The 23,833-nt window shown below is 42.7% G+C and overlaps 2 protein-coding genes across 5 annotated transcripts in view; one reads left to right on the plus strand and one right to left on the minus strand.

The window, feature by feature from the left end:
- The window catches only part of LOC129358510 (low-density lipoprotein receptor-related protein 1-like), a 99,065-nt gene that overhangs the window by 61,838 nt on the left and 13,394 nt on the right, over positions 1–23,833 (plus strand). For all 4 annotated transcript variants that reach the window (XM_055027624.1, XM_055027626.1, XM_055027625.1 and 1 more), the window contains exons 24-62: positions 1,910–2,107; positions 3,634–3,838; positions 3,926–4,090; positions 4,180–4,424; positions 4,525–4,656; positions 5,289–5,516; positions 5,929–6,103; positions 8,139–8,233; positions 8,333–8,482; positions 8,578–8,718; positions 8,871–8,996; positions 9,119–9,250; positions 9,342–9,476; positions 9,776–9,905; positions 10,022–10,148; positions 10,237–10,388; positions 10,473–10,597; positions 10,684–11,058; positions 15,910–16,099; positions 16,182–16,386; positions 16,499–16,691; positions 17,090–17,215; positions 17,509–17,637; positions 17,721–17,840; positions 17,998–18,111; positions 18,212–18,361; positions 18,517–18,639; positions 18,720–18,836; positions 19,455–19,583; positions 19,659–19,781; positions 19,879–20,019; positions 20,628–20,815; positions 21,462–21,645; positions 21,718–21,803; positions 21,893–22,012; positions 22,161–22,348; positions 23,098–23,303; positions 23,400–23,588; positions 23,666–23,814. In XM_055027624.1, coding sequence (XP_054883599.1) covers positions 1,910–2,107; positions 3,634–3,838; positions 3,926–4,090; positions 4,180–4,424; positions 4,525–4,656; positions 5,289–5,516; positions 5,929–6,103; positions 8,139–8,233; positions 8,333–8,482; positions 8,578–8,718; positions 8,871–8,996; positions 9,119–9,250; positions 9,342–9,476; positions 9,776–9,905; positions 10,022–10,148; positions 10,237–10,388; positions 10,473–10,597; positions 10,684–11,058; positions 15,910–16,099; positions 16,182–16,386; positions 16,499–16,691; positions 17,090–17,215; positions 17,509–17,637; positions 17,721–17,840; positions 17,998–18,111; positions 18,212–18,361; positions 18,517–18,639; positions 18,720–18,836; positions 19,455–19,583; positions 19,659–19,781; positions 19,879–20,019; positions 20,628–20,815; positions 21,462–21,645; positions 21,718–21,803; positions 21,893–22,012; positions 22,161–22,348; positions 23,098–23,303; positions 23,400–23,588; positions 23,666–23,814 — 6,206 coding nt within the window. The remainder of the gene's footprint in view (positions 1–1,909; positions 2,108–3,633; positions 3,839–3,925; positions 4,091–4,179; positions 4,425–4,524; positions 4,657–5,288; positions 5,517–5,928; positions 6,104–8,138; positions 8,234–8,332; positions 8,483–8,577; positions 8,719–8,870; positions 8,997–9,118; positions 9,251–9,341; positions 9,477–9,775; positions 9,906–10,021; positions 10,149–10,236; positions 10,389–10,472; positions 10,598–10,683; positions 11,059–15,909; positions 16,100–16,181; positions 16,387–16,498; positions 16,692–17,089; positions 17,216–17,508; positions 17,638–17,720; positions 17,841–17,997; positions 18,112–18,211; positions 18,362–18,516; positions 18,640–18,719; positions 18,837–19,454; positions 19,584–19,658; positions 19,782–19,878; positions 20,020–20,627; positions 20,816–21,461; positions 21,646–21,717; positions 21,804–21,892; positions 22,013–22,160; positions 22,349–23,097; positions 23,304–23,399; positions 23,589–23,665; positions 23,815–23,833) is intronic.
- LOC129358515 (delta-type opioid receptor) lies at positions 11,614–14,728 on the minus strand. Its single transcript, XM_055027640.1, has one exon. The coding sequence runs from the start codon at positions 14,108–14,110 to the stop codon at positions 13,079–13,081; it is 1,032 nt and encodes a 343-aa protein (XP_054883615.1). The 5' UTR covers positions 14,111–14,728; the 3' UTR covers positions 11,614–13,078.

The raw sequence follows: 23,833 nt of genomic DNA on the forward strand, positions 1-23,833 counted from the left end.
GATCCATTTGGCCCAAAAAGCTGTACTCTATTGGAGTAATAAAAAGAAAGAGACGTAGAGGTTATCTGCTCTCAGCACAAATGATGAATCTGAAGGTTCCCTGAGAGACCATAAACATTCTATAATTAAAAAATATATTTTAATGAAAACTATTTTCTGCAAATGGTCGTAAAGAATCAAAAGCTGCAGCGGATTTTATCGAAGTCATCGGAAGTTCAAGTTGTGAGGAACAGAGTCCTCTAAAACATCTTCGAGTTTTATCAGCCACATAAAAAGAACATACTGCATTTATCTCCCTGCAGCAACTACCCAAAAAGGAAACTTTATCCTGCTGCTTCTCACCTGCCGGTTTTAGAGGCGAGCCAGCTGCATGCTGTTGTTCATCCCACAGCCTGTCTAGCTGCCTGTTTGCCCCAGATAACTGCTGTCTAATTTACTCGCCATTTTCATTACACAGGATTAAAGCAGCTTTCAGCAGAGCCCCTCTTTATAGGGAGAGTCACCCAGAGCAGCGTTACACGGCTGCCACCTCCAATACACTGCCCAGCAGAGCTCTTTCTTCTTTGCTTGGAGTAAATTTATTTAAGTTGAAGCCTTAAGATTTAAAATCCCTTGTACAATAGTGGCCTGGCCAAAACAGACTGCCTCTCAGATGGGCAAGACATGATGAGCACAAACGTCTCTGTCATGGATTACTTCACTGTGTGCTTTTTTGTTACACAAAGGTTTCAGTTCCTGAGAAATGTTTTATTTTAGGCAAAGATGACCTCAGTAAGTACAGAGCAATTTCCCTCGTTTGTTAAGTCATCACTTAAGTTCAGTTTCGATCGTCACTGAAGACTACCTGAAGAAATTACTTGGCTAGAACCTGTTTGGCAACATGAAGTAAAATAAAATATCTTAATGAAGCAGCGCAGCAAACTAAAGAAATTTAAGGACAGGTCAGAAACATACACCACACAAAACTTCAATAAGGGATTAAGGATCCTTTTTAGTCATCTCCATGTGTTTTGAGAAAGCAACAACAGAGATTCTTTAAGACAAGCGGAGTTGAAGTCAGACTTTTTTCTTATTTGACTCCTAACCTCTAAGTGAAGGAGTCACAGGCCCACGACTGACGCTGTGATGGAAATAAGCTTCAGAAACATTTTCCAACTGGAATAGTGAAAGGCCTAGATTCCCTATAATTTAAATGTGAAGCATTTTCTCGACCAACATCAGAATCACTACACTGAGACTGTCCCTCATGATTGTTTTGAATAAAATGAGGCAAATTTTATGTCTAGTTCTGCCATCAATGTCCAACGTCTCACTTAGATCACTTAAAGTCAGTTCACAATTTAACAATAAAAAAGAGACTTGACAAAAAAAAAACATTGTTCACCTAAAAATAAACAAAGAAAATATTCTGTAAACTGACTAAAGAGTATGAAGCTGCTTTGCCTCTTTAGAACCTCAAAGAGTCACTGCAGTTGATGAAACAATACATTTTACTCTCTAGACTAAAATCTTGTTCTAAAGTAAAATTGTGGAAAAGCTCAAACACTCTGACTCTGCATCAGGACAACGATCTGAAGAACACCAGTAAATCCGGTGACTGAAAGATTTTGAGCGTTCCAGTCAGATTACAGACTTGCATTATGTTGAGATTATTTGACACCATCTTGAACAGGAGAGTCGTGCTTTAAATCCGTCCAGTGTGACTGAATTATTTAACAATTCTGCAAAAAAAAAAAAAGTCTAAGGGTGACATAAATACGGCGTAGAGGACATTTTTTGGTTTGGACAGTTTTTAGAATAAGAGCAGGAAAGTCATTGCCTAAAAGAGTGTCTATCATCTTGGGAGAATGAACTAAACTCAGCTGTACTCAATGATTTCTTGAGTTCTTTTCTTTCTGTGTTTCCACAGATTTATTCAAACCGTTTATTATCTTCTCAAACCGCCATGAAATCCGGCGCATTGATCTCAACAAGGGAGAGTTCAGTGTCCTGGTGCCTGGCCTCAGAAACACCATCGCCCTGGATTTCCATCTTAACCAGAGTTCCCTGTACTGGACTGACGTAGTGGAGGATAAGATCTATCGTGGGAAGTTGTCTGAGAATGGAGGTAAGTGGTTTTTTTATATATATAAAGCCTAAATATAGCCTGATATTTATAGTTTTTACAGATAAGCTACTATTTCTTTTCTTTTGGCACTTGCAGTCTCAGTGGCTTGAAATCAAGTACATAAATCAATGAGATTTATGTACTTTCAATACATCTATTCATGTTTTGTTTTCAGTCTGTTTTTGATGTAAAAAGATGGATGAGTTGAAAATGTGCTAACCAGCTTTATTGATCGAAACTTAATAGAAAAAGGCTTGGATCAGATAAAGATGGCAAAACCAAAACATTAACTGTACATTATCTATTTGCTGTAGAAGTTGAAACAAATACAGTTTAAATGGTAAGTATTTTTTTTTACACTTTGCAATCTGTTTTTTATATTACTGTAACAAACATTGGACAAACATGTTTTTTCTGCAAATATTTAGACTATGGAAGCAATTGTTTCATGTAAAAGTGATGATAAGGTTGATGAACCATTGCTTAAATGGCTGCTGTTAGCTTGAATAGCAAACTGACAACTTCCTTAGCTAGTTGTTAGTTTGGCCAGCTGTTACAATGATTAGCTGTTAATTTAAAGCTACAACAGATAGCTTTTAATTACAATTATTACAGTTTAATTACAATTACAAACAATTAGTTATCTGACTGTGGGTTTGACTAACCATCAACTGATTAATGCTTATTTTCACTAGCTATTAGCTTTTCTAGCCGCTAGCTTAATTGACCTATTAGGTGACTATTTCTTTGTTTAATTGGTGTTGGCTCGTAACTCCAAGTTTCTCAGGAGTTACAAGAAACTTGTGGGTGCAGTCCACTGCAAAAAAAAAAAAAAACATCTTCAAACGACTCCAATCAACCCATTTCAGAAAATCCCAATTGTCTCTCTGAAGGCCTCAGTTACAGAGGTCTGTCTTGAAGTTGTTTGGGGGTTTGAACGTGTCAACGTTGTTCAGAACGCAGCACTGACTCATCCCAAATAATTACTCATCATTCTCATTAGGGAGGAAGTGGGAAATTAAAGGGTTAGAGAGAAGCTGTGATCTCTCTTTAGCCCTGACACCACATATTTAGCTTTTAGGAGCTGCTATGTAATTGTACTGTCACTTTGTATTTAGTTTTTATTGTACTGTTTTGTTTTCTCTAACAAAACGGTACATCTAAACAATTCATTAGGGGAGAAGTTGTGATACTTGGAATCTTATTACAGTTACAAAATTTATAAGTACTAAACCCCTGCAGATCAGTGCTGTGGGCTGCAGGAGCCTGAAAAAGCTGTCATCAGCAGATTCTTGCCAGCAGAGCCTTTAACCATGTGAAATTAAATAGAGTGCAAATGCAACAAGTACCTTCAGCACCCAGATAATTATTTGTTTTCCTAAATAGCCTGATGAAACTGGATTTAATTGGGCATCACATAAAAAAACCTTTGAAGAGTTCCACCAGCACAACTTTATAAGGGGCTGCAGATGAAGGACCTGATAAAAATCAGGATGTTTTTCTTGTCTCTTTTCCTCCTCTTTCAGCTTTAACCAGCTTTGATGTAGTGATCCAGTATGGGTTGGCTACACCCGAGGGTCTGGCAGTGGACTGGATAGCAGGAAACATTTACTGGGTGGAAAGCAACCTTGATCAGATCGAGGTGGCCAAGTTGGACGGCACTATGAGGACGACTCTGCTGGCTGGGGAAGTGGAGCACCCTAGAGCCATTGCTCTTGACCCTCGCGATGGGTAACAGCTGCACTGCTTGCTTTACCTCCTGCAAATAAAACAGAGCTTAGTCACAACAAGTCATTATGTTGAAATATATTTCTGCAGAATCCTCTTCTGGACAGACTGGGATGCTAGTTTGCCGAGGATTGAGGCTGCATCCATGAGCGGAGAAGGCAGGAAGACAATCCATAAGGAGACGGGCAGTGGAGGATGGCCTAACGGACTCACTGTGGATTATCTGGAGCGGCGCATCCTGTGGATTGATGCCAGGTCAAACAAAAAAAAAAAAAATGGCCTATTAACCTTCACATTTTACAGATCTTTACAGAAACATGTATTTAAAATTGTTACTTTCACAGATCCGATGCCATTTATTCTGCTAAGTATGATGGTTCTGGACTGATTGAGGTCCTGAGAGGCCATGAGTACCTCTCGCATCCTTTTGCTGTCACCATGTACGGTGGAGAGGTTTACTGGACGGACTGGAGGACCAACACGTTGGCCAAGGCAAACAAGTGGACTGGGAACAATGTGACTGTGGTCCAGAGAACTAATACACAGCCCTTTGACCTGCAGGTCTACCATCCATCCAGACAACCACAAGGTATCAGTGTGTACAGTCATTGTGCACCGAATAAAATTACCAACCGTCTGTATGTACATCTTCTCAGTCCTTCCTCTAATCTCCACCGTCTTCTGTGCAGCTCCAAATCCCTGTGCAGCTAAAGATGGTAAAGAGCCCTGCTCCCACCTCTGCTTGATCAACTACAATCAGACGTTCTCGTGTGCATGTCCCCACCTCATGAAGCTGGGCCCCGACAAACGGACATGCTTTGGTAAGTTTAAATAGTTTTTTTTTTTTATAGTAGAGAGTGGAGCTTGTGTGTAGAAATGTGAGTCTCTGAAAAGGGAACATCTAAGCTTAGTATAATGTTTTCTTTTTTATGGTGGCAGGCTGTTTATTGTTTTGCTTGAGGATAATATTCAGGGCAAGGCTCTCAATTATGTTGTGTGATATTGGATCCGAGGAGCCGTCATTACTGTCCCCCACATCCACAACATACTCTTGCCTGACTGATACAGTCTGACAGAGTCATTAGTCTCCCATCTCAATCCCCTTTCCATTTCTTATTTCTATCACTGAAGCCGTACAGATTTAAACAAACAGTGACAGCTGAGTTTATCCTATTTGTTATGTATTTTCACTGATTGAATTCACTCTCACCGCGGTTGCTGTGCTTTTACCCTGCTGGATGTAATAATGTCAGTCAAAAATACAATTGAATTAAGTGTTCAAGCAGCAGGAATAACACAAAGAAGCGCTCATCCTTGCAGCAACTATCATTCCACAGATTCGGCATTACTTCCTTTTCAGAGATTATCTTTTTGACTTGCTGCTGCACTTACCACTTGACTAATTTCATTGAGCATTAACGGACGCATGTCATCATCTCGTCTCCCCCCGCAGAATCTCGCCAGTTTCTGCTTTACGCTCGACAAATAGAGATCAGGGGAGTGGACATAGATAACCCATACTACAACTACATCATCTCCTTCACTGTGCCGGACATCGACAACGTGACTGTGGTGGACTATGACGCTCTAGAGCACCGCATCTACTGGTCAGATGTGCGAACACAAACGATCAAACGAGCCTTTATCAACGGAACCGGAGTTGAGACCGTGGTCTCTGCTGGTAAGGGCGATGAGGAAGAACATCTTTCAAAGGATCGTTGCTTAAACTTGTAAAGGAAATGTCTGTTTGGGCTGATTACTTTGGTCTAAATAAAAAAAAAGTTGAGAGACTGCAAAGTATATTTGGCCCAGACTGAAAAAAATTATATTTTACTGTTGAAATTCAGATTAAAAGAAATTTTTTTGTTGGATAATAGTCAAGCTAGCACACAACCAGCATACAGGTGTGCAGACATTGTTCAATTGAAAAATCAATGAAAAAACTGTTTAAATTAAAAGAGCTCGAGTGATAAGGAGCCACAATATAGTTTTACCTTTGACCTCTCGACTGTCTATTATTTTTAAAAGGCTTGTTGAATTTTTGTCTAAACCAAAGCCTTGATCTACAATTTCTGCTTGTTGTGTTTCATCAGATCTACCCAATACACACGGCCTGGCGGTGGACTGGGTGTCCAGGAACCTGTTCTGGACTAGCTATGATGCCAATAAGAAACAGATTAATGTCGCCAGACTGGATGGCTCCTTTAAAAATGCTGTGATCCAGGGTCTGGACAAACCACACTGTCTGGTGATGCATCCAATGTTGGGGTCAGTACCACACACTCACACACACGGACATAGAAAGAGGCTCGTCATAAAGTTGTCAGATGTAGAAACACTCACATTCTCGGAAAGTTTCCGAGAATGTTCTTTCTTTCATCCAGTGACCTTTTCTTCCATAAATGTGTCCTTACTGAACCCCCAGCACAGATGGTCTCCACATATAAACAAACACACCCACTCCTATGACAAAAACCATTCAGCTAATGTTGACTTCATAAGAACCTATTAAAACTGATATTTTCAATGTCAGCTTTATTCATTACAAAACGTAATCTTTAGGATTACTCTACATACTGTATTTTTCATATTTGTGTAAATTTATAGCAGAGAATATTTTAGCTTAGCGGAGTGCTAAGGTAAAGGCCTGGCTGCTCTGAGTGAAGAGCCATATTGTCCAAAACCTACCACTAGTTTGACTGATAATGTAAAACACATTACTGTGCATCTTCTCACTTTTCCCCTGATGTAGTCGCTGTTAATAGATTACCCACCGCTAACCCTTAAGCATTTTCTTACTATAAAAATGGCTTTAAAGTTTGCTCTCTCGTTTAATTGCAATCCTCTGCTGCTTGTGTCTTTTATTTTGACACTTTCTGAGCTCAGACAGACTCTGTGTCTGATTCACAGCCAGTGTCTCTGTCTTTCTCTCTTTTCAGTTCTCTTTGTTTATCCTACATCCTGTCCCCTCCTGCGTTACTTAAAACATTCATTTTTCCCCTCCTGAAACTCTCCCTCCGAATCTCCAAACAGAACTTGGCTCCAGCCTCCCCCTCGGTCAAACAGCGCACAGGCAAACCATCTGTACCTCAAATACCGTGGTTCTGCAGGAATATGTGTGCCTCTGTGTGTTTGATTTCCATTTAGAAAGTGTGTCTGTTTGTTTACTCCGTTGTCTCTTTGAAGGACTGGGTGAAGAAGGGGACCGTTTCCGATCAGAGCTTTGTTGGCGTGTTTGAAAATGAGAAGCAGATGTTGGAACCATATGCTAGAGCTGTCTGCTTTCTCTTCCACGCAAACACACTTGACCCCAACTGGAGTGGGTGGGGTCAAGAAAGGTTGGGGCAGGATAATCTGTGTGTTTGCACTAAAAAAAAAGGGAAAAGCTTAAAAGAGGAAACGTGAATCCCTTAGACTGCTTTTTTTTATTTTTTATTCGGAGACATGTTAAATATAATAAAGGCTGTGGCTGGATGTGGTTAGAATTAAAAGGAAGTGACACATATTAAATATAACTCGCATACACAATGACACACAACAAAGGGCTGACAATTGTATCTGGTTATGATGTGACAATAAACAATTAACTAAGTTAAAAAGGGAAAAAAATAACAAAATTAAACTTTTATGTTAGTTTATAAGTTTTCAGAGGTCAAAGATTTTTGTGAAATCTGGAGCTCTGGTTTTAGAGTAGATTTCAAAAGTCCCCTCCACTGGGAAACAATTGGGAAGTGGAAGGTAAAGCATGCCTGATTTTTCTTATTCTTTCTGTCTAGCAACCCAAAATCTGAAAATTGTTGTTTTTATTTTAATCTGATACCCCTAAATAAAATTCAGTGTGACCAATTGCAATCTGTGTAAATCCAGATGTTCTATGAAAGCCTCAAAGGTAAATGGGAGGTTAATGAGAAGGAGAATCTGAAATCTAACATTCAGGACATGGAGAAGGAAAGAGACTTTTATTGTGGTCAGAAACGAAACATTCAATGGTATGTTAAAAAATACATTAGTGGACAAACAGCAACACAAAGACCAAGACACGCAGCAAATGGGTCAGAGAAGAAATTTTAAAGAGATTTAAAGGGGGATAAAGTCATAAGACCAAAGAATGGCTCCCAATGTGACAGATATGAGTCCAGTTGAGAATCGTAGGCAAATCTAATTGCTGTTCACAGATGTTCTAGTTTGACTTCTTGGAATGAAAAACTGACTGGGACACATCTTGAGTTACACCATGTATTTTTATATGTTCTGCGGATAAAACAGCCTTTAAAATCGATGGTTGTCTGTGTGTCGACACCAGGAAGCTGTACTGGACAGACGGCGACAACATCAGCATGGCCAACACAGACGGCAGCAACCGAAGTGTCCTCTTCACCAACCAAAAAGGCCCTATTGGTGAGAGAACCATTGTCCCCCTGTGTTTGTGACTAAGAGACAGCTCCCCCTAGTGATGAGGTGAGACATTGCTCTTACATACTCTCTTTTGTTTCCTAGGCCTTTCCATCGACTTTGATACGGCTCAGCTCTACTGGATCAGCTCAGGAAACAGCACCATCAACCGCTGCAACCTGGACGGTTCTGGACTAGAGGTGCTGGAAGGCATGAAGGGCAAGCTCATCAAGGCTACAGCGCTTGCTATTATGGGTAGGCCTCAATGTGCCCCTTATCATAAATTCTTTATTTTAGCTGCAGTTTCAGCAGAAAGGTGTAATCTCTATGTTGTGTGATGTTCACCAAAGGGGATAAGCTGTGGTGGGCGGACCAGGGAACTGACCAGATCGGAACGTGTGATAAAAAAGACGGTGGCAACTGGAAAGTCCTGAGGAACAACACTTCACCCATGATGTACATGAAGATCTACAACGAAACTGTGCAAAAAGGTGCAACATTTGTTTTTTTAAAGTCCTTTGAAAGACAAAGTGCATCTGTCTAACAAAGGGTCCAATTTAAAGCCTTTGAATGTTTATCACAGGCCCCTATGTTTATACCCGATTACTCATCTTTGATTTACTTTGTGTGTTTCGGCTCACAGGCACCAATTTCTGCAGCAAAAACAATGGAGACTGTTCCCAGCTGTGCCTCCCCACCTCCCACAACACCAGAGCCTGCATGTGCACTGCAGGATACAGCCTGCGAACCGGGCAGCAGTCCTGCGAGGGTAGGATGTGTTTGCATGCGTACAGAGATCCTTATTTCAAACAAATTCTGCTTCATGGGCTAACATAAATGGTCAGGGAGTGACTCAGACATTTCTAAGATTTACTTTTGTGTTTATTGCAGGAGTGGGCTCCTTCCTTCTGTATTCTGTTCATGAAGGCATTCGGGGTATTCCTCTGGACCCTTCAGACAAGTCGGATGCTCTAGTACCTGTCTCTGGCACCTCACTAGCTGTTGGCATAGATTTCCACGCTGGTAAAGTTTTCTTTTTATCTCCCCTCTCTGACTTTCTGATTCTAATTTCCTTTTACTGATCAGGAAGCCTGTTTTCTTTTGTTTGCTGTAGAGAATGATACCATCTACTGGGTGGATATGGGCCTGAGTACCATCAGCAGGGCCAAGAGAGATCAGACCTGGAGAGAAGACGTGATTACCAACGGCATCGGGAGAGTGGAGGGGATTGCTGTTGACTGGATAGCTGGTGAGAGGCATCACCAAAAAAGACTGAATAAATTAAAACTTAAGAATGGGGGGGAAAGCAATGCAGTCATTTGCTAGTTATATAGATAATTTTAGTGTTTTTTTTTTTGCATTTGACATTTAAACCAAGATGTTGTTAAGTGCATAACACTTACAGTGTAAAAGAAAACAGAAAACCCTGCAAAAATATAAAAAAGGGACACATGAGCAAAACTTCTATTTCTTAGACTATACATACAGTGGACGTGCATTTTCCCTACAGATCTGTCTGTTCTTCAACATTTCTCCCCTGTCCTACAGGAAACATTTATTGGACCGACCAAGGTTTCGATGTGATCGAGGTGGCTCGCCTGAATGGCTCCTTCCGGTACGTTGTGATCTCCCAGGGCCTGGACAAGCCACGCGCCATCACCGTGCATCCGGAGAAAGGGTGAGAATTACAAAATGAAATGCGTGGTGCAGCTTAACCACCACATTTGTAGTTTCAGTTTACTATTGATTACACCATTTAAGTGTTTCTGTGCTCCTACATGTTTTTGCTGGCAGCTACCTGTTCTGGACAGAGTGGGGTCAGTACCCCCGCATCGAGCGGTCCCGCCTGGACGGTTCACAGAGGGCGATCCTGGTCAACGCGAGTATCAGCTGGCCCAATGGGATCTCCATTGACTATGAGGTAAGCCACAACGGAGCACTTCTTGATGTTTTTAAGATGACGGTGCAGGGAGTGTGCAGCATCATGATTACTTCATGTTGGTGTGTAGGACGGTCTGCTGTACTGGTGCGATGCCAGGACAGACAAGATTGAGCGTATTAACCTGGAGACTGGAGAAAACAGGGAGGTGGTGCTGGCCAGCAACAACATGGACATGTTCTCTGTGTCTGTGTTTGAGAGCTACATCTACTGGAGTGATAGGTCAGATATTCCCCAGCTGCTCATTATGATTTTCTTTTCGTTTCCAAGCATTAACATCTGATGAACGCTTTGTATTTCGCATAGGACACATGCGAATGGTTCCATTAAAAGAGGCAACAAGGACAATGCATCAGACTCCGTCTCTCTGAGAACTGGTATTGGTGTTCAGCTTAAAGACATCAAGGTTTTCAACAGGGCCAGGCAGCAAGGTAAGCAAAGCCAAAGAAGGCGAAAAAAATATTCATAATTTGATGTAAAACTCAACGCAGTTCCTTATGGGTGTGTCTGTTCGCAGGAACAAATGTGTGTAAAGTGAACAATGGTGGCTGTGAGCAGCTCTGTCTTTACCGCGGCAATGGCCAGCGCACTTGTGCCTGCGCTCACGGCATGCTGGCCGAGGACGGCCGCGGCTGCCGTGACTACGACGGCTACCTTCTCTACTCGGAGCGCACCATACTCAAGAGTGTCCACCTGTCAGATGAGAACAACCTGAACGCGCCCATAAAGCCGTTCGAAGATCCGGACCACATGAAGAACATCATCGCTCTCACCTTTGACTACAGAGGAGGAGGAGGCAAAGGAGCCAACCGCATCTTCTTCAGCGACATTCACTTCGGTAACATCCAGCAGATCAGCGATGATGGATCGGACCGCAAAACTGTCGTAGAGAGTGAGTTTCCCTACTTTTCGGTTTTAGTTTTGCAACCCGGTCAACTTTTATCTCTTCATAAAAACATTCAGACTTTTCAAGTTGCATTTTGGAACATTAAAAACAAACTTTTGGGGGGGTTCCTCTATGATAAACCACCACAAAGTAGTTCATAGCTGGAAAACAGAAAGAAACTCAATCACAGTACTATAAATTGTACTCATAAGAATTTGAAAAGTATGGCATAGATGTATTTGTATTTAGTCCCTCTGAATCAAAATACTTTGTAGAAATTGTCTGGTCAAATGCCCCATATGCAAAACAAAAAACTTCAACAAATATTTTCTCTATTTATCTTCTTTCTTTTTTATTCCCACATGCTCCTCCAACATTCAAACCCTGTCATTTGCCAAACTGTGTTTTTTTTCCAACCTCTTTCTTTTGGTTTTAAAAAAGGGCTTGTGTGTAACCATCAGCCCCCTGATGAGAAATCTTCCTGGAGAAGAAAGCTGCAAGATTTTCCACAGAACCTCCCACTTATGTAAACAGAACAAGGAAATCTTTCTTCTGAAGTTGTTGCCAATCCCAAAATAAAGGGGGATTATTTTTTTATTTATCCTTTGAGAACAAAATGGACAGGAGGTCCAGAAACAAATAGGCCTTCATTTACTTTATCTGAGCACAACAAAACACAGGTGCAGTGTTAATGTTTTACCAAAGTAGCTTTGCTTTAATCTGTTTAACAAGGAATGTGATTCAGAATTGGTTCTTCTACTGCGCCCGTAAACCATCCACACCCACAGCAAATCTTGTGATCGTCTTCTGCAATGCAGTTCTCCTATCTGTAATCTACACTACAGATAAAATAAATACATGTTTATTTCTATTTCTTTACCAAATAATGCGTTCAGATTTAACAAATGCTGTCTACAATCATCGTTTTTTATGTTTTACCACAGGCTTTTAACTAGATTGAAGTCTGGACTTTAACCAGGTCATTTACACATGACTATGCTTTGATCTATATTGCTGGCTCTCAAACATTTAATAGTAAGTAACACCCAAAGTTTGACAAGTACCACAATTTGAACAAACTCGTTTAAAACAATGGGAGAAAGGAAAATAAGCTTCATCATTTGTTACTCAACACTTATAATTGGTCAGAAGAGGGAGTGTAATTTAATGTTCTATTGTTGTTCTGAAATGTACATTTGCAAGATTTAAAGTTGGAGAAATGAATAGATTCTGAGTCCACGTCAGAGGATTCCTACCAACCCCAACGTCAAAACCCAAAATGGCTACTTTACACTTTAGTCGTGGCTGAATATGAACAGGAATAACTTTTCATTTGTACTTTTAATACAAATCACATACTGTGCTATATTAAACTAGATGGTGTGCTGTTTGACAGTACAAATCTCAGAAATATTATTTATTACATTGTATTGCTACTGACAGGTCTCCTGATCAACAAATAACATTCATTAATGAACAAATTTTATTGATTTTCTTACTTGAAATAGAAATAAATTTAGATTTGATGCTTTTTGCTGATCTGAGGTTGAACTTTACAAAGGCATAAATCATCAGCTTTTGCTCATCATCAGTTGCTACACAATTATTACATTCATATTTTTCTTGCAAATTATTAATGCTAAGATTTAATCTAAGTACCTCTGAATGCAGACCATAAATGCCTTTTAGTTCGAGCTGCAATGTGTTGCTGTACAGACTACGACCTTAAACATGCAGTCAGTTTTCTTTAGTGGGTTTGCTGTATCCGCTACATGGTTTGTAAACAGTCAAGCCTTTTTATGTCTTTTATTTCCCAGGAATGGACAATTCCTACTGTTCTTGTAAACCATCTGGACACAAAGCAGATTTTAAGATCGTTAATGCGGCTCAAGGGTCAATATCGGTTCACGAGTGGCATAGCTTTCCAGTTCCAGTCTATCATTGATGTCAAGTGGCAGCCATTTTATTCACAGGCCTTACAGCATAAAGTTTGTTCTCCAGTCAGTGAGTTGGTTACATAATACTGTCAGACAGCAGACAACACCACATTGTTCTTTACATTTTGCCGTTCCCGTTTGAAAATCCTCAGCAGATCCTGTCTGAACCTTTGGGACATCAGGACATAGAGGATAGGGTTCATCACTGTCGAAGAGGTTGCCATTAGGCGAGCAAACACACTAAAGGCGCCATAACGCGGCGTGGCCCCAGTAGCCCCCGAGTTTGGATTGGCCAGTAAGGTCAGCGTTAGTCCATATGAGGGCAGCCAGCATACAGTAAAGGCCAGTACCAGCATGGCTGTCGTCTGAGTCACTTTGCTTTGATAGCGCTCGACTTGGGGTGCCCTGCCAGCTTGCTGGCCCCGCCACAGGAACATGTAGATGCTGCCGTATGCCACCGCGATGGTGACCAGTGGAAGCAGGAAGGCTACGAGGAAGTGAAACAGTCCGTAAATCATCTGCTGCTCATGAGATAGGAAGGCAAAACAGGTGAGGCCATCAGTGATTTGTCGAGGGGGTCCCACGGAGCGGAAAGCCAACTGGGGGGCTCCGAGGGAGCAGGCTGGGACCCAGATGAGGACGGCGATCATGGAGACCCTGCGAGGGGTAAGCAGGCTGTATGCTCTGGTGGGTTTCACCACAGTCAGATAGCGAGAGACAGCCAGCGCCGCCAGGGTGAAGACGCTGGCGGACGAGCAGGCAGATCCCAGGAAGCCCACCAGACGGCACATGACGTTCCCAAACGGCCACTTCTGCATGGCGATGGAGACTGTATAGAAGGGAATCGTGGAGAGCAGAAGCAGATCTGCAGCGCTCAGAGCCAGCAGCAGAATGTCCGTTCCCGTGCCCATCGTGGACATCTGGGGGGCTTGTCCAGTGCGTCCCGTCCCCCTCCTCTGTCGTCCACACAAGATCACCATCACTAAGCTGTGTCCAGTAACTCCCAGGATCAAAATGAGTGAATCCATTATGGGGACGAGGATCTGCTCCACGCTGCTGCTGTTCCCCACCAGACCCTCTGGACCAGAAGAGTTCAGCATCCTGTCCTCAGTCCAGGTCATTCTGACGCTCTTAACGCTCCCCAACAGCTTGTTCAGTCATTTCACTCAACCAGTCATAAAACAGTTGATAATACCCGTAGAAAGGATTAGTCACAGTCAATAACAGTCTTCCAAGAAATTACACCACACGGATGGCCTCACTGTTCCAGACACGTAACAGTGAGGGTGCTGACAATTACCAGGCAGTTTTTAGAGGAGAAGGTGATTGTTAAATATAAACACCTGCTTCTTCTTGACATGCTCCTATCAGGACACGACCGTCAACATAACAGGCTTGTTTAGTGATGCATCTATTTTCCATGTGTCGTCCAATCAGCTGGCTCCCAATTGGCTCTTTGCTCCTCTTTGGTCTCCCGTTGAGCTTGAATGAAAGCTGTGAGCTCAGGTCTGACACCTCACAGCAGCCCACCGCTCCACATCACTTCTCAGTCGGACAAATCAATCCACGGCCCTCTTTTCTCCGCAGAGAGGGATATTCTGCAAAGCGCATTGGGAGCGTGATTGAGCGGAGAAGGTGAAAAGCTTGACTGTAAGCGAATAAGTGGTAGGTGAACTCTGGACTGATTATGATCCAGCACAGCAGAGATGGGTTGGTCGGCTCTTTGTGGGAGGACCTAATGAGGCCTAGCAGCGTTTTCTTTTCTTTTCCTTTTCCCATGCTTCATTATTTTAGTTTCTTATCAAAAAGGATACGATTTGTTTAGAAGTCCTTGTGCATGCATGTACAAAATATGCATAGATACTATAAATAAACAAGAGGAGTCAGTGGAACGGCGTTCGCCTGCAAAATCTGGGTAATTATTGACTTCCAGCCTGAAAGCAAACACTGAGCAGCTATCACACCTACTGCAGGCAGCTGCCATAAAATCTGTGTCAGGAAAGCCACCATTAGGAGTTATAAAACTGGGACTCATCTGTATGATTGGCAACAGCAAATGTATACATGCTGAGACAGTTTAGGTCAACAAAAAGATCAAGGAGTTTGTGTAAAAAGGACAATTTGGAGATTTACAGCTCATTAGCAGCTCTAAGGAGAGAAGGAACAAGGAAGAATATATTATACATACATCGATTTTTTACTGCGCAGTGATTTATGAATGCAAAAAAAGCATTGTTTGGCAAGTTGCTCAACGTCAGAGCAGCATTGCTTCACTTAGAAACCTTCATAACAGAAACAGTGATTCATGTCTGGTGTTGGACTGAAGATGTGCCTCATCTGGCAAGGCGCCTCGCTGGATATTTGGCCAGAAGTGGGAAAGATTTAGGGAGGTTGTATCCAGTCCTGACAAAAGACCTCTTTTATCATTATTAACAATGTTCTATGGATGAGAGCATAGTAAAATATGCGTAGTCCATATATGTCCATCCGTCTGTTGAAGAACCGTGTAACGAAAGGAACTATTACATAAGTTTATTTTTATTTTTAAGCAGTCCTGCTCTTAATGAAACCTTGTAAGCGTGCTTGTGTGGCTGTTTCTCATTAGCAGCACAGCTGTTCTCAGTCTGAACTTTGTGTTCCTCTATCCTCTGGTGTACTCTACCTCCCTACAGGCAGAAAAAGTCACAACCTTTAGCTCATTTCAAAGTTGTGCAACAGAAAATCCGTTGATGATGTAGTGTAATAAAAAGTTAGCTTGTGTCCTTTTAGCATTGTGGTTGTTGGATAAAAGACCTGAATGACATATTACTCCCTTTTACAGCAAGCTGTCATGTCCAGAGTTGTGACTTTGTGATACTGCGTTTGGCATTTGAACACAACCTGTGACTGACATGCTTCTTTGCTTTCCTTCCTGTGTCAGATGTGGGCTCTGTGGAGGGCTTGGCGTACCATAGAGGCTGGGATATGTTGTACTGGACCAGCTACACTACGTCAACCATCACCCGCCACACTGTGGACCAAAGCCGCTGGGGAGCCGTTGACCGGAACACCGTGGTCACAATGTCTGGTGACGACCACCCGAGGGCGTTCGTGCTTGACGAGTGTCAGAGGTCAGAGCTGGTTTGGCTCTCAACTTTCACACATTTGTTCTTAACACTAACCATGTCTGTGTTGCGGTATCTCTCCCGACAGCCTGATGTTTTGGACCAACTGGAATGAGCAATCTCCCAGCATCATGCGTGCAACGCTGGCTGGTTCTAACGTCCTGGTGATCATCGGCACAGATATCAGGACCCCCAACGGGCTGGCCATCGACCACCGAGCTGAAAAGCTTTATTTCTCTGATGCCACCCTTGACAAGATTGAGCGCTGCGAGTATGATGGCAGTCGGAGATACGTACGTAATCACGTATCCGACCTTTGTGTGGCTGTTCTAATAGTAACAATAGCATATGTGTGCTTGTGATTTCCTGATCAACAGATGTCATAAACTGTTCTTTCTACCTCAGGTGGTGCTGAAGAATGAGCCGGTCCATCCGTTTGGCCTGGCTGTTTACGGAGACTACATCTTCTGGACAGATTGGGTCAGGAGGGCTGTGCTTCGGGCCGACAAATACACCGGGGGTGAAATGAAGGTGTTGCGTGCCGACATCCCCCAGCAGCCCATGGGCATTGTTGCCGTGGCCAACGACACAAACAGCTGTAAGTCAGTGCTCAGCATGATGTGTGGAGTGATTACTTTGTCATTATTGCAGCTCTCCACAAATAGCCTGACTTAAAAGGCATCATGTGCAGAAAAAGCTGATCTAGGTTTTTGTCAATATTTGTGCGCATGAATTCAGATTGTGTTTGCAAATTATATGGTGTTCTCTACATTTTGAGACAACACCGTTGCTTGCAGAGAAACATGTAAGCCTTTAAATAGTATAGATATCTGGATCTGAGGGCTTGATATTCAAGCATGAGAAAATCCTGGGCTTCTTTACTTGGGATCCGGTATGATTACTATATGATAAATTATCTTGCCGTTGTTGCAAGGACTAATTTCTGGGTACCATGTGCAGCTTTGTTTACTTCTCACAATCCTCTTGTTTGCACAGGTGAGTTCTCTCTGTGCCGAGTCCATAACGGAGGATGTCAGGACCTGTGTCTGCTGAGCTCTGAAGGAAGAGTCACCTGCGGCTGCCGTGGCGAGCGAAAGCTTTTGGAAGACAACACCTGCACTGGTACGACGAGATCCAGATTAATTACAAACAGTCTGGGTGAACGTATGTGGATCCATAATCAAGAATTAATGCGTTCTAAATCTTAGATTCTATATTATGAGGATGTTTTCACCAATCTATCTATTGCTTCTGCTCTCTGATCACATATCTAAGGGAATAGCCTGCAATTAATAATTTAAGAAATACGTTTTGCCAAACAAACAAAAAAACACAATATTTTGGAGTTAATTTTGGTTTTTAATAAGGTTTAAATTGAAAACGTTCACTTTTGCCCTCCTCTGTTTGTGCCTCAGGCGTCAACTCCACCTGTACAGGCGTAGATGAGTTTGAGTGCGGAAACGGAGACTGCACGAACTACACTCTAACTTGTGATGGCATGGCTCACTGCAAGGACAAGTCTGATGAGAAACAGTCCTACTGTGGTGAGAATAATCTTTCCTCTGTACAATAATGTATTTTTCTTTCTGACATTAGAAATTTCACCCCATTTCTCTGCGGTCCTTAGCCAATCGCGTGTGCAAGAAGGGCCACAAGCGGTGTACAAATGGCCGCTGTGTGGGGCACAGCTCCTGGTGCAATGGGCAGGATGACTGTGGAGACAATTCGGATGAAGTCCTCTGCAATAGTGAGTCTACTTTGAGAAAACAGGGAGAACAGTGGAGTAAAATTACCATAAAAGATTGTGAAAGGGTTTAAAACTAAAGTGCTAAATAATTGGGAATGGCTAAAATCTGCTGAGTTTTCCAGTTTTGAATGGTAATTTGCCTGAACACTTTCTCCAGCCACCTTGTGCTCAGCCGATCAGTTCCAGTGCAGAGACGGAAGCTGCATCTCCAACTCCAGCAAGTGTAACCAGAAAGTGGACTGTGAGGACGCGAGTGATGAGATGAGCTGTCGTAAGTTGATCCAGCCTCTTGGACAGAACAGTAATAATTTTGTGCTAAACTCAGCATGTCGCTCGGAGGCTTCAGCTTTTGTTTGTTTTTCTTCGCGAAGCTCCCACGGACTGTTCCTCTTACTTCCATCTGGGAGTGAAGAGTGTGATGTTTCAGAAGTGTGAGTTCACCACGCTCTGCTACGCCCCCTCATGGCAATGTGACGGAGCCAACGACTGTGGAGACTTCTCGGATGAAAGGAACTGCCCAGGTGCTTTGAGTCTTCATCGACTGATATGTCGAGTATTCATCTTAGATTACACCAGAAGGAACAGAAAAATAAAAAGAGAACAGTTTGAGGTTTTTCTTGTGAAAAAGCTTTTTCCTCTCATACCAAAGTGCTTATCTCTGACTTTGCTCTATCAGGGGCCGGCAGGACGAAGTGTCCCCTGCCCTTCTTTGCGTGCCCGAGCAACCGCTGCATCCCCATGAGCTGGACGTGCGACGGTGAAAATGACTGCGAGAACGGTGCCGACGAAATTAACTGCGGTACGACCTGAGACGAGCTGAAATCCTTATTTTCCTGGAGGAGTGATGCCTCTTTCATACCCCTATCTTTGTTTTTGCAGATAAGGTCTGCTCACCGTCACAGTTTGAGTGTAAGAACCACCGCTGCATTTTCAGCCGCTGGGTGTGTGACGGGGCTGACGACTGCGGTGACGGCAGCGACGAGGACGTTCACTGCAGTAAGTGCATCAAAAAATATACATTTGTATCATGCAATATTCATATTGAGTTGAAATGATTTACACATAAAAATGGCAGCACGCATTTGTGTTCAGCCTCCAATACTCTTATACACCTAAATAAAATCCACAAAATTATAACAAAGAACAAGAAACACAGCAGAGACAGTATGATGAAACAATCAAATGATGTTGGTCAAACCATGTTCCTGTGTTAGAATGGCCCAGTCAAAGTTCAATAGAGTGGTTCCTGTCTGACTGATTGCAAAGAACCTAAGAATCAACTTTAAAAATGTTTATTAAGGTGGGTCGATTATAAACACCCATCACACTTTTCACATTTTTTTGAAAGGCATTTAAAAGCCATGGGAAGATTTTTTTTCCTGTTTCACAGTTTTACACGATTTGTTGTTCTGTCAGTTAAAGATCATTTAGTGAACTTTGAGGCCTGTGGCTGCGCCTTGAGAAAATGTGGGTAATAGATGCATTCAAGGGGTAGAATTACATCTGCACTGTAAATAAATGGAAGGATGGCGCACCTGGGTGTGTTTTTTTATGTTTATGTTTTTTTATGATACTCTAAAAGACATGAGACTGAGGTGTCACATTTTTTTATAGAGAATAAAAGCTGCAGTCCAGGGACATTTCGATGTCCGGGGTCCAATGTGTGCATTCCTCAACGCTGGAAATGCGACGGCGACAAAGACTGTCCCGATGGGGTGGACGAGAGTGTCACAGCAGGATGTGGTGAGCTGAAACCCTCAGCTCTGTTTGAGGAGGAAATAAATCACTTGTTTTCTCACCAAATGATTTCTGTCTCAGTCTTCAACGACACATGCAGCGGGGACGAGTTCATGTGCCAGAGCCGAGAGTGTATCCCCAAGCACTTCGTGTGTGACCACGACAAAGACTGCAGAGACGGCTCCGATGAGTCCCCCGAGTGCAGTAAGCGGTCCTCTTCCACCTAATGGGCCAATCATTCAAACACTTCCTCCTTCTCCTGCCATTTGTATTTGAGTACACTCGCCGTTTGTCACCGCAGACTACCCGCCGTGCGGTCCCGACAGTTTCCGCTGCGCCAACGGAAGCTGTCTGCTCCACAAGTCCTGGGAGTGCGATGGAGAGTTTGACTGCCACGACCACTCAGACGAAGCACCGAAAAATCCTCGCTGCTCAAGTCCAGGTCAGATCACCACAAACACACCACACGGCTCTGGAAAAAATAAGAGACAGTGCAAAATCATTTAGAATTTCTCCTTTAGGAAATGGAAACTTGCTTGATTTTAGTGCCTTTTTTGTAACATTAGTCTTGAGATTACTGCATGAAAATGAGAACAATTAACTGGAATATCAGGGGTTTTTTTTACTATTATTATTATTTTAGTTGTATATTCAGATTTATGCAGACATTTATTTACAACAGTTGTTGTCAGTCTTGGGCAGGACAATGTAGTAAAAATGATGATTCAAAAAATTAGATTTTCCTGGGTTAGGAAGGTTAATTAAACCAGAAAAGTTGGGGGGGAAAGCAGGAAATGATTTGAATGCAAAATAGAAACACCATTAAAGCAGAGAAAGCAATAAACAACAAACAACCACAATAAATGTTTCATTGAATGTTGAATATAAAACTGCTCATTTGAAAGGAAAAAGTCTGATCATATCTGGCAGCTGGAGAGATTTCTCAATAGACGAGAAATAACCTCAGAAGCAATCTCTGAAATGTCATCAGCCTGAGTGAAGTTTTCTCTCCGCTTATTTCTCATTTAATTTCTTTGTTCCACTGAACAGAAAAGAAATGCAATGACACGGCGTACGCCTGCAGTAATGGAAAGTGCATCGCTGAGGCTCTTCTCTGTGACCATAAGGACGACTGTGGCGACGGCTCTGATGAGCTGAACTGCTTCATCAATGAGTGTCTGAACAGTAAACTGAGCGGCTGCTCGCAGCTCTGTGAGGACCTGAAGAAAGGCTTCAAGGTGAGCAGGAAACGAAACGTGTGCAGAGTGGAGCCTGGAACTGGATTTATATTTACAGGATGCTGGAAAGAGTTTGGACAACTGTGTGTGATGTCCTGTTTCCTCTATCTACCCAATTTTCTAAAAGTTTCTTCTTTTCTTGCTTCCTTTCTTTCTTCCTTACTTTTTTATCCTTCCTCTCTTCACATCCATTCATTTGTCCTTTTGTCGGTCCGTCCTTCCTTCCTTGAAGCCATTTATTCTTCCTTTTTTCTTTCCTTTCTGCCTTCCTTCCTTTTCATCCTTCTTTCTTTGGGTCCTTCTTTCCTCCCTACCTTGTATCCTTCCTGCTTTTCTCCATTCCATCCTTCATTCATTCTTTCACTCTTTCCTTCCTGCCTTTCTTCCTTCTATCCTTCCATCCCTCCTGCCTTACTTTCTTCATTCCCTCCTTTCGTCTTTCTTCCTAATTTTTTCGTCTTTCCTTCCTTCTCTCCTTTCTTCTTTCCAAAACCCCTTCCTTCCTCTCTTCCTTATATAAATAGCTGCTCTAATTTTATAGTAAATACATTTATGAATTGTATTTAGTCTTCTAAATGTTTGACAGGAAACATTTGTATCCATGTTTGCTGTTGCTTTACCAGCTCCTTCCTTTGCTCCCTCACAGTGCCGCTGCCACCCAGGTTTCCGCCTCAAAGACGACAGGAAGACCTGTGTGGACATCGACGAGTGCACGACCTCTTACCCCTGCACCCAGCGCTGCATCAACACCCATGGCAGCTACCACTGCCTGTGTGTGGAGGGCTTCCAGCTCAGTCCGGAGAACCCAACGATATGCAAATCTGTTTCTGGTAAGAAAGCGACAGTTTAATAACAGTCACGCGTTTCAGACAAATCCCCTCATGTGGGCTCTCACCTTGCAGACGAGGAGCCGTTCCTCATCTTTGCCAACCGCTATTACCTGAGGAAGCTCAACTTGGACGGCTCCAACTACACTCTGCTCAAACAGGTGTAGATTGTGCAGGGTGTCATTTTGGAGATTATGCTGCAGGCGTTTGTCGTGTCGTAAAACTAATCCAACTTCTCTGCTGCTGTCAGGGCTTAAACAACGCGGTGGCTCTGGACTTCGACTATCGGCAGCAGATGATTTATTGGACAGATGTCAACACGCAGGGCAGCATGATCCGACGGATGCACATCAACGGCAGCAACGTTCAGGTCAGTGTTGCAGCGTCCTGGCTTTGAACGATAAGAGGATAATTAAAGCTGCCAGCCTTCTTAACATCCTCAGGCAAGAGGATGAGGATGTTAGAAATAATTAGATCCATCCGTTTTACATACAGATCGCTTCTTCTTCTTCTGTCAGGTTCTTCACCGCACGTTGCTCAACAATCCTGACGGTCTGGCGGTGGACTGGGTCGGAGGAAACCTGTACTGGTGTGATAAGGGTCGGGACACTATAGAGGTGTCAAAGCTGAATGGAGCATACCGGACAGTTCTGGTCAATAGCGGCCTGAGGGAGCCACGCGCCATCGCTGTGGACGTTCGCTACGGGTGAGAGCGATCAATAGCCAAACAAGTCCTGCATCTCCAATGTGATGTCCATATTATTTAAAGTGGATACAAGGGCATACAGTGCAAAAGTTAGATACTAAAACCTTTGTTTCGCCAGGCAAAATGTAAAAAAAAATTTCTTATTCGCATTTCTGATCTCTTCCTCAGTTGAATCTTTAGTTTTGTTTTTTCTAAATGAATATGAATTTGTTTGCTTTGCATTATTTGAGGTCTGGAAGCGCGGCATCTTTTTCATTATTTTGACCATTTCTCATTTTCTGCACATAAATGCTAAATTGTTGCTTGGAATTTCAGAGACATGTAGTCAGTAGTTCATAGAGTACACGTATAATGTTCACTTTACTCAAACATTTACATATAAAATCTAAAGAAACTGATCATTTTAAATGGCCTCTTAATTTTTTCCAGAGCTGTTCATATTAATGCTGGAAAATTCTGGAATAAATAGTTAGAGGAGGTTCATCTTCCAGTAGGACAATGGGCCTAAAAATTCAACCAGTCCCACAACAATGATTCAGACTAAAGAATGTATTATGATAGAATTGGAAAGTCAAAGCTGAATTGTTGCATGAAACATTAAATATATCATTATCCTGAATACTTTTTTGTTCTCATGAAATCCCAATAAAACACATGAAAGTGATTGTTTGCATCAAATGATATGTTTTAATAGGATAAATACTTTAGCATGAATAATTAATAATATTACTCTCACTGGTCCCTGACAGGTATTTGTACTGGTCTGACTGGGGTGACAACCCTCACATTGGGAGGATCGGGATGGACGGCACCAACCGTAGTGTCGTCATCAAGGATAAAATCACCTGGCCTAACGGCTTAGCGCTGGACTTCATCAACGACCGCATCTACTGGGCGGACGCTCGAGAGGACTACATCGCGTTCGCCAGCATGGATGGAACCAGCAGACACACTGGTAAATCACAGATAATTAAAAACACGTTTAGCTTGATTTTTATTATGTTTTACTTTGTTTCACTTGTCCTGTGTGTTTGCGCGTGTGTGTGTGTAGTTCTCTCTCAGGATATTCCTCATATCTTTGCCATGACTCTGTTTGAGGAGTACATCTACTGGACAGACTGGGAAACAAAATCTATCAACAGAGCTCATAAGACACAGGGGACCAACAAGACGATGCTGATCAGTACCCTGCACAGACCGATGGACATCCACGTATTCCACCCATACCGTCAGCCTGATGGTACACGCCGCTTCCAATCTTTGATGTCTCTGTCTGATTTCATCCTCGCCGTTTACGTTCCCTTCCGTTCTCGCCAGTGGCCGGCCATCCGTGTCAGATAAACAACGGCGGCTGCAGTAACCTGTGTCTGCTCTCGCCTGGCGGGGGCTACAAGTGCGCATGCCCCACCAACTTTTACCTGGCTGCAGATGGCAAACACTGTCTGTCCAACTGCACTGCGAGCCAGGTGAGCTTGTGCAGAGGTG

Source organism: Poeciliopsis prolifica, unplaced genomic scaffold, assembly GCF_027474105.1.
Source record: "Poeciliopsis prolifica strain line A6 unplaced genomic scaffold, Auburn_PproV2 SCAFFOLD003, whole genome shotgun sequence".
Taxonomy (NCBI): Eukaryota; Metazoa; Chordata; class Actinopteri; order Cyprinodontiformes; family Poeciliidae; genus Poeciliopsis; species Poeciliopsis prolifica.